Source organism: Lactuca saligna, chromosome 1, assembly GCF_052625555.1.
Source record: "Lactuca saligna cultivar CGN05327 chromosome 1, ASM5262555v1, whole genome shotgun sequence".
Lineage (NCBI taxonomy): Eukaryota > Viridiplantae > Streptophyta > Magnoliopsida > Asterales > Asteraceae > Lactuca > Lactuca saligna.
In genome coordinates this window covers 68949003-68959598 of record NC_136417.1, presented here as the reverse complement: position 1 = coordinate 68959598, position 10596 = coordinate 68949003, and the positions used below count along the sequence as shown (strand labels likewise).

Genomic DNA, 10596 nt, shown 5'->3' with positions numbered 1-10596 from the left:
ATAAAAGAATCATTTTTTTCTTTCACCACATTCATTGAATCTCCCAACTTTTCATATTTCCTTACAATATACTTATTTTATTAACTTAAATATGCTTTTAGTTGTAAACATTATCATAAGTGGAAGAATTTGTGACATATCAATATGAGATACTTAACTTGTTAACTTTAATATATAGTTAAATAAATAACCTACATTAATATATCAAATAAGCTTAAAAATTTATTGTAAAATTTAAAACCTAAAGTAAAATATCAAATAATATTTTAAAAAATTAAATATATATTTTTAACATATTTAAAAGGAAAACATTAAATATAATAATAATAATAATAATAATAATAATAATAATAGAACCTAAATTGATGAATCGAATTAACTAAAAGGTGTCTGAATACTATATTTTAACAATATATTTTTAACCTGCACCACGTAACATGGAGGAATTCGTCTAGTATAAAGTAAAACAGTAATTGAGCAAGGGATACATCGAGAGGAAGTTCTGAAAAAGGATCAATGTCTCGGAATCCCATCTTCCAAGGTCATGAGCCATAAAGTCAATAGTCCATTGGACAATCCTATTGAATAACCTAACTATTCTATATCCAAGTTACTTTTTTTTTTTTTTTTTTTTTTTTTTTTTGTAAGTTTCTTCCCTCAAAACGTATACAATCCCTATATTCAGTTGCATTCTTTTTAGTAGAAAAACCGTAATTTTTCATGCAAACGGTTGCCTTTAATATTAGGGATAATGACTTGAAAGGGTAACGAACTTTCGACTTTTGTCACATTTAGTCACTAAACTTTTTTTCGTTATCTATTTGCCATTGAACTATTGAAACTGTTCACATTTTACCCTTATGACCGGCTGTTGTCGGTCATAAGGGTAAAATGTGAACAATTTCAATAGTTTAATGGCAAATAGATAACGAAAACAAGTTTAGTGACTAAATATGAACAAAATCGAAAGTTCGTTTCCCTCTAAAAAGTTCAATGACTAAATGTGAACAAACCTTCTCTTGTATTATGTTTTAGCAAGTTATTTATTTTTGTTAAATTGTAACAACATTTGTTGATGAAGAAATCTATGAAATAAAAAAAAAAAAAAAAAACAAATCCCTGAAAATATATTTAAAAAAAAACAAAAAACCAATGGTTTGACATTTCCTAAAATAAAAAATCAAAATCTCCAATCTGATTTTGGTTTTACAAAAAAATGAACCATTCTCACTGATGTGAATTATAACCATTGGTTTGGCATGCGAAATTTGTGACATCCCATGAATATGTAGTTACAACATCGTCAGAACTCGTAATTCATAGTAAGGAGTTAGAGTATCATCACATGAATACGTAGTTACAACATCGCCTGAACTCGTAATTCATCACCTACAGGTTATGGGCTTGCTGGTGTTTCCACTGGGTTGTCTAGAATAGTCCGTGGTCGCCATCTATACTCTAGTAGATGACTACATCGCCACATTGCTGGTTAAGGTTATGGTATCTCCTTTCATCCTACATCACATATTCATCATCATCTATTTACCTAATTATCACCACCTTTCTATCATTACCTATCTCTCATCATTTTATTTCATCACACATCAACTATTTCATCTACCCATGTTTCATCCGCAACATATTTGTAGATATAAAATAAATATACTGTTTAAATCTTTTAAAACATGTATAAAATCGTTCATCCAGCATAGACAACAAGTATTCAAATAATATGCACACATAGTACGTAATTTATATAAAATACTTCATATCTATGTGTAAGATGAAAGTAACTCTATATATACCATAAATGCTTCCTAACTTTGAACCCCAAGGTTTACTCTACTAAAGCTTCATATTCTCGGCTCTCTAAACCTAGAAGGGTCCAGATCTATCACACCAAAAAGCTCAAGATAGCTCTTCCTCTCACTCTACACACTTAAGCTCGCTAGGGTTCGCACTTATGGGAAAGTTAGTCGCAATTGAAGGCTATAAGTGCCTTTAAATATAGCTCGAGCCCAAAGATTTAGGGTTTCTGCCAACAGTGCGGACTCGTCGAGTCGCCTCACCGACTCGTTGAGTCCATTCATTAATCTGAATCACCAGTCGCGACCTTACTCGACGAGTTGAGGCGTCAACTCGTCGAGTCTCTCTTCTTAACTCAAAAGAAAAATACTTAAATGATGATACATGGAAATCCAGATGTTACATTTTGTATTTTTATTTCATAGATTTCTTCATCAACAAATGTTGCTACAATTAAACAAAAATAAATAATTTTGCTAAAACATAATACAATAGGAAGTTTGTTCACATTTAGTTATTGAACTTTTTAGAGGGAAACGAACTTTCGATTTTGTTCACATTTAGTCACTAAACTTTTTTTCATTATCTATTTGCCACTAAACTATTGAAACTATTCACATTTTACCCTTATGACCGGCTGTTACCGGTCATAAGGGTAAAATGTGAACAGTTTCAATAGTTTAGTGGCAAATAGATAACGAAAAAAAGTTTAGTGACTAAATGTGACAAAAATCGAAAGTTCGTTACCCTTTCAAATCATTATCCCTTAATATTATCATACATCAAATTATTATATAACCACCCTATATGTAGTAGAGGAACATCGAACCATTTTTTACCAACCAATTTAGGGAAAAAAAATCAAAACCCACCAATATATGGAGTGAAAATTTAACAAAACAGTAACAATTTACACAAATATGTTACCAGTTTCCTCCTAAACGCCACCAACATAATGTTGTCAATCCAACGAGGAGATTTGTATTCTTCCAACACCATCGGAGCCTACGACGTTGTTAAATGCTTGCTCGGCGACTTCTTATTCCATTTAAACACATCGCTTTAAAGAAAACGATATAATCGAGCAAAAGACATGATTTTTGCATGAGTTCCTGCAAAAACACATAATTTTCTCATGAAAATTGGTTTTTTTGTCGGGACTCATACGAAAAACATTGTTTTCTTGAGAAAATTGTGTATTTTGTCAAGAACCCATGCAAAAATAGTGTATTTTTTTCGAACAAGATCTGTTTGATTTTATCGAATAAAAAACTTCTTATATCCTATAAGAAAAATGTATATTTTATGGAATTTTCACTAGTTTTTATTGCAAGAACAAAAGATTTTCACAAAAACCTATGAGTATCCATAAAATATATAGTTTTCGGTTTTTTGTTGTGTAAATCTTAAATCTAAATGAAAACATAAGAAAAATAATCATAAAGAAACTAACTTCACTGGACCTTTGTATTTTTCTTCCACCATTTTTTATGAAAACATAAGAAAAATAATCTTCAAGAAACTAACTCCACTGGACCTTTATATTTTTCTTCCACTATTTTTTTTTTATGAAAACATAAAAAAAAATAATCATAAAGAAACTAACTCCACTGGACCTTTATATTTTTCTTCCACCATTTTTTTAGAGATAATTTTGGGGACATTCAAAACCAAAACATTAAAAAAAAAAAAAAGTTTGGTTTATATATATAATATATGGGTCATCAGGTTAATTATGTACCAATGCCCGATCCATATCCATGGAAATATGGCCCAAAGCTATAGTAGTCCACGTAAAAATGCAAATATTTTTGTGTTTTGACTTTTGACTATTTTGTAGGACAATATTAATTTTCTTTTTATCTATTTTTTCTTCAAATTTTTTTTTTAAAATTTTTCTCTCTTATATAACCTCTGTATTTAGTAACATTCTTGTTAGTCGAAAACGAAAAAACCGTAATATTTTCACACAAAACAGTTGTTTTTTTATTATCATACATCAAAATATTATATAATCAACCAATATGTAGTAGAGGAACATACACTCATTTTACCAACCAATTTAAAAAAAAAAAAATCAAAACCCACCAATATTTGAAATGAAAAAATCGACAAAACAAAAAAAAAATCACACAAATCTGTTAAACGGTCTCCTCCCAAACGCCGCCGGCATAGAAATGGCGGAATCCATACTCAAATCCCCAATCGACCGTGGAGATTTATGCTTTTCCAACACCATCGGAGCCTGCGACGCCGTTGAATCCTTTCTCGACGACTTCTTATTCCACTTAAACGACGCCCCAATGTTCTGCGTTAAAGGAAACGAAAACCTCCGTTTCGACGACGTCTCGCTCGCCGCCGCGCTCATCGTACGATCTTTCAGATTCCCCGTCGGTCTCGCTTTAGCTTTAGCAGACACCGTCGGACTCATGTAGTTCGGAACCGAAAACGGCGGGCAGCTCATCAAGCTATCGTCGTCTTTCATCGGGTAAGGAGAACCGGCGGCACTGCCTTTTGGTTTGGAGTATTTCATTAGGTTTGGGGTGGTCGACGGTGGAGTTCGCGTCGGAGTCATGAGTGGTCTCCCCCTCGTCGGAACCATTGATCGTGATGACTTAGGCGTCGGCGTGTCGAGATTCTCAAACGAAAAGTTGCTCTGTTTGAAGATGCTTGATTGAGGACGTGGGCTTGTTTTCCGATCGAGATTTGTTCGTGGTGGTGTAGGTGTTAATTCAGGGTTCCGGTTCTTAATCTGAGTTTCATCGGCCGGAAGTTGACGTTCTAACCAGTTCCACCACCATGGAAATCCGCCGGATCGGATGTCCGTCAGAGCGGTTTGAGCTGATTTCGGTGTCGCTTTCCATAACTGATTGTTCAAATCGCGTTAAAACTTCAATTTTCAAGAACTGAAAGTCTGAAATTATTACCTGATTGGAGTATGCATACGCCATGGCTCTTTCTCTTTTGATCACTGCTTCCATTTTTCTCTGCATTCTTGCTTCTTGTTCTTCTTTTGTTATCAAACTATCGTCCCAGTGTTCATCCCCCATTTCCAGCTATAATACACAATCCCCAAATTTAATAAATTTAACATTACTCGATTTGAGAAATGTAAAGAGGAAATCAGGAAATCTTACTAGGTTACTGAAGGTCCATTTCCCGATTGAATTTTCCACTTCCTTTTCGTTTTTGTAAGTTTGGCGTTCAAGTGTTTGATTTTCCAGCGTTTGAATTCTTCGTGATTGAATTTGAGTTTGGACTCTCACCAACAATTGCATCTGTTTCATGGCGTTCATTGTTTGTCGCTTCACGTTTTGGCCTCTTATCACTCCTTGTAGCCTCACTAGACCCCTCAAAGCTCGAAAACTCCTCCTTGCCTATAAGATTTACACAAATAATTACAACATATTTAATATTTCTTAAAAAAATTTATTTTTCTACCAACCCTAATTATGTCGATAAACATGATGTGAGAAGTAGATCAGGTGCAGGTAGACGGTTAACATAAGAGTTAAATGCTCATAAGAAACTAAATCTATATCGAAATTGAAACTCTCACACTACAGCTTCATAAGAGTTGAATGCTCATAAAAAACTAAATCCATATTGGAATTGAAACTCTCATACTGAGCAGAGCTGCATAAGAGCTGAATGCTCATAAGAAACTAAATCCACATTAGAATTGAAACTCTCACACTGCAGCTTCATAAGAGTTGAATGCTCATAAGAAACTAAATCCACATTGGATTTGAAACTCTCATACTGCAGCTGCATAAGAGCTGAATGCTCAGATTAAATCCACATTAGAATTGAAACTCTCATACTGTAACGGCCAAGACTTGTGATTTTCACTGTTTCAACAAGTATACTTGCAGAAACGGTCAAAGGGTTGAGTCTTGACAACCACAATATGGGAGTTCGAAATCCGATCTTGACTAGGCTCCTAGTAGGTGTTTAACTCTAAACTCAACCACCTACCACTATACCTGATTTACTTCTCACATTATGAACAAAGACAGTGTGGGTAGGATTGCTTGAAGAATAACTCTTTTGCAGAAAATGCTTAATCATCGGAACTCACATTATAAACAATAAAAACATACCATATAACCTCTATAGGCGGCTTGGATTATGGTAGCTGAAAGATGGTGTTGTCTTACGGTTGGCTCCGGTCTATACGCAATTTCTGTCTGACGATGAGCTGCCCTAGGAGGGGAGTTTCGTGGGGAAGCCGCCTTAGGAGAGGCGGCTCGATAAGAGCCACCAACCCTTGGAGAGGGCGGCCTGAAGGAATGTATAGATTCCGGTGGCGGTGGTGGTTGTGGTTGGTGGACAGGTGTAGGATGTCCGATATACAATAATTGATCAACTTCGCCCAAGATTTTCTCAATGCTACTTGGCTCTCTAAAGAGAGGAATGAAAGATCTATTTTCTCCATTTCTTGATTTCACTCGCCCCTTCTTCTTTTCATCAGGAGTTTTCTTTTCGACGTCCTACGACCACGAGAGATCAAGAAAATGAATAAAAATCGAAACTTTTTGATATATCAATGACATTTTTATGTGAAAAAAAAAATGATATTTTCAATAATCAAACTACTTACATTGTGTAACTTGTCTTTGGAGTTGGATGTAAAAACCTTCTTGATTGCAGAAAACCAACTCCCTTTTCTCCCCATATGTTCCCAGCATTACTATCAAACCCTGTAAAAATTTTAAGGTGAATATTTTACAAAAAGGATCGAAAAAACATGAAATACGAAAATTTCTGGGTAGATCAAGAAACACCTTATATGCATCACATACTCCAGATGCATAATTGAGCATTAATAAAGTTGATACAACAAAAAATCATAACTCATGCAATTTCACAAGATATAACAGAAAATCATAACTCAAATGACGTATAATAAAGAACAAATCTTACCTTAACTATAAAAAATTCCACTGGATTTCCAAAAACCCTTTCCAGAAAGCTGTTTCATGTTGGTTGATCGATTCTACACAAAACAAAATATCCTGATCCTCCCTCTCTTTAGATAAACCTTTCTCTGACATGGCATCCTTCTACATGACTCATTTCTTCTTACCAACTTTATTTAAGAGAGGGAGAAAAGAGAAAGAGTTATATGAGTTTTAATGGTTAATTAAAACTTAAAAGGAAGAAACTTTGAATTGGTTTCGTTCCTTGAGGCCCTATGAGAAGATTGATTTATTAATATGAACAACAATTCTTACTACTTTTTCCATCTTTATTGTCCCCCACCACCTTTCACCTTTTCATGACTTTATATATACCAATTTCTTTCTTTAAAGATTAAAAATTAACAACAATTCTTCCTTCCTTCTAGGGTTTGAATGAGAGAGATAGATTTGGCCGCTTACCCACTTGATTTTTTTTTTTTTTTTTTCTGAACCTGCCGTGCTGCCAACTTCAACAAACTTTACTTAGATGAGAAGACTATTATAACACTAAATGCTTTTTCGTCATCATTAATAATAATGTTATGATAATGATTCATTTGTATCCTCTTAAATCAATGGAACTAAAGGTCGTTCTAGAAGACATTATAAGACTAATTGCTTTTTCGTCATCTTTTTGGCAGTCCGGCGAATGGTTATTATTGCTACGACGGCGCGTGGATTGAACGCGCATGAGGGCCCGCATGGTATGTGTGTGGTGGAGCCGGAAGACGACTGGTCCTCTGATGGTGTTTGCTTTATGGAAAATTCTTCCGTGTGTTATCATTTGATTGTTTGAACGCCAAACAAAATAATTTTATTGGCAGTTAGTCGTACAAAAACATAGCTTTGTATAATATGTTAGTTTAGAAAAAAACGAAAAATAATATATTGGTGTGGTATATTATATACTTATATTTATTAGTTTTAAAATTTTTAATAAAACTTCTATCTATATTGTTTGTGTATTTTTTTTTTTTAAATTGTGTTTTTTAGTTATGAGTTAGAAATATAAAATTTTAGTGAAATATTCAAATGAATAATTTTGCTAATTTGTGGCTAAAATTAGCGATTTTTTTTTTTTTTTTTTTTTTTTTTTTTTTTTTTTTTTGTAATTAATCTTTGCCATAGGAATAAAATAATATTGCCTTTTTTTTTTTTTAGCAATTTAGGTGTCCATTTTGTGGTAAAAAAATAGATAAAATTAAAACTGACAAAACTCTTCATATCATGAAGAGTTTCAAACTTTTTTTTTTTATCATCGTAGTCAAGTCATCAGCAAGTCACGGAGTGAAAATCTTTTTTGAAAATTTACATTTTCAGTCCTTTTACTAATAAATAATTTATTACAATAACATTTAAATCCATCTTAGCTTTATGCATACAACTAGGGATGAGCATTAGGGGAATCGGAACCGGAATTGGTAACAAGTTCCGGGTTCTCCATTTTTATGAAAACCCGGTTCTAAAAACCGGAACCGGTTTGACAGTTTTCTTTTTTTTAAAAGGTGTATAACTTACTTATATTAAGTCAGAATTATTTGATATTTTTTCCAACATGTAATTTGGAGTTTATAATTAATTTTTGACTGTACAAACATATGTTTTGGTTAGATATTGAATCAGATACATGCCCCGAAAGAAAGAAATATCGATGTTGCCTTTTTTTTTCTATTTCAACATTTTTTGTTTTTTTTTAATCTGTCCCATTTTTTTAAACGTACATAAGTCATTCATATGACGTCGAAATTACTTAATTTTTTTCCAGCATGTAGTTTGGTGTTTGCACTTCATTTTAGACTATAAAAACATATATTTTGGTTAGATATTGAATCAGTTATAGATCTCAGAAGATAGCATATCAATGCTGCGTATTTTCTGTTTGAACATATTTTTTTTAGAATCTGTCCCGTTTTTAAAATGCGCATAACTCACTCATATGAAGTCGGACTTACTTGATTCTTTTTTCATCATGTAATTTAGTGTTTGTACTTAAATTTAAAATGTGAAAAGTCATAATTGAGTTAAGTATTGAATCACTTACAAGCTACGGAAGATAACATATTATCAATAATATTTCAACCGGTTCTAGTTTGAAAAATAACTGAAAAACCGGGACCGGCGCTAGAACCAGTGGTTCGGTTCTCGATTCTTATAATATAGGAAAACCGGTTCCGGTTCTAAAGCTCATCCATACGTACAACCTTACACTAACAACAAAATAATTGAAACTTTCTTTGGAAATTAACATATTTAGTCCCTATAGTATGACGTGATTTGTTCAAATCACACATTATTAGTCTATCTTCCAATTCAAGTCGATTAACTCGACTAAAATGACCGACATGATTAACACAAACCTAACTAAACTATTAATTAAGGTCGGCTTTCTAGTAATATATTTATTTTTGCAAATCCTACTAACCTGACACCTTTAACTTGAAACCCGATCGGGTTGACCTAATTAACAACACTATCTTTGGTTGTTAATTTTTTGTGCTTTTAGTTGAAAAAGGTTTAGAGTTGCACCAATGGTTCAATTTTGGATTATTTTGGTGATTTTGGTCCCTAATGGTAACATCTATTAAGTTTATCTGACATCTTGTACCAAGTGCTTATAAAGCCACATTCATTTTCGTCTTTCTAGCTTGTATCTGTCTTCTGTTACTCTGGCTACATAAATAAAGACATTAAATGTTTCTTTCTTCTTCAACCTACACATATCTATTTTCTCACATCTTACTACACATCTCTATTTTCTCACATCTTACTACCAATCGATTTAAAAGAAAAAGAAAAAAAAACTCCAAATGGTGTGGTGTTTATATGGAAAAGTGGCGATTGTGTTGTAACACCCCTCACTAGGATCTAGCTAAAAACACCTTTAAGAACATCATTTAGTTTAAATTCCAAATTCGTTTAGAGTAAAGTTTGCAAAAATAAAACAATCCAAAATGCATAAACGTTTTTAAGTTAAAGTAGTGGGGTTGTTAATAATAAATGTATCAAAAACACTTGTTCAAGCTCATCACACAAGTGTGGTCTTCATAAAATCCAAGCTAAAGTCTTCTACTTCTTGACTCTATCTTCAACCTGATCATATGTCAAAATAGGTTAGACAACGGATTTTCCTAGTGAGAATACCCAAGTTGGATTCATTTTAAGTTAGAAGATAACAATCTATTTTACTCGAATCCGCCTCCGAAAACTATTTTCTTTAAAGTCTTTTCCAAAAGATGTAGGGGTTTCATGACCCAAATCTTATTAAAACTATTGCAACATAATGGAATTTAAATACCTAAAATGAGTTTAACAAGACTATTTCAATAAGTTTTTATTAAATTACCCAGATCAAATTAAGCAAAACCAGTTCACGTAAGTTGAGATTTAATGATCCTTGAATCATCTCTCCAAAAACAATCAACAACCACAACTAACAGTTGTTAGTTAAACAAAAATCAAAGATCAAATAAGTACAAAAATAGGACAAGCAAATAAAAATATTAATGTTATGCATTACTTTGTTATGTCATTATATACTTTTTACATTTTAAAACTTTAGGATGCTAAAGGCTAAAATGTTCGTGACCTTTTCCACAAATTATTCTATCAAATGATTTAAAATCTTCATTTAAATATTTATTTCAACTTACCCATATAAGGGTATTTAAATAACAAAAACCTCTAATTTCATATCAATTGGAAATCAGACCTAGGCACTCCTTATAATGGGTGTGAATAACTATCATGATGCATTTTTGTAACACTCGGTTTTGGCTTTGCTTTATTATTCGGGGCTACATCTCAATCATCAGTTGTCATGAGTCTT

General features: G+C 32.7%; 1 protein-coding gene across 1 annotated transcript; it reads right to left on the bottom strand.

The window, feature by feature from the left end:
* Positions 1-3768: 3768 nt before the first annotated feature.
* On the bottom strand, positions 3769-7077 carry LOC145039333 (protein IQ-DOMAIN 13-like). The gene is made up of 6 exons (XM_078987407.1): positions 6733-7077; positions 6410-6509; positions 5910-6299; positions 4944-5183; positions 4734-4862; positions 3769-4672 (listed from the first exon to the last, which is right to left on the bottom strand). The coding sequence occupies exons 2-6, from the start codon at positions 6482-6484 to the stop codon at positions 3935-3937; spliced, it is 1572 nt and encodes a 523-aa protein (XP_078843533.1). The 5' UTR covers positions 6485-6509; positions 6733-7077; the 3' UTR covers positions 3769-3934.
* Between the last annotated feature and the right edge of the window lie 3519 nt (positions 7078-10596).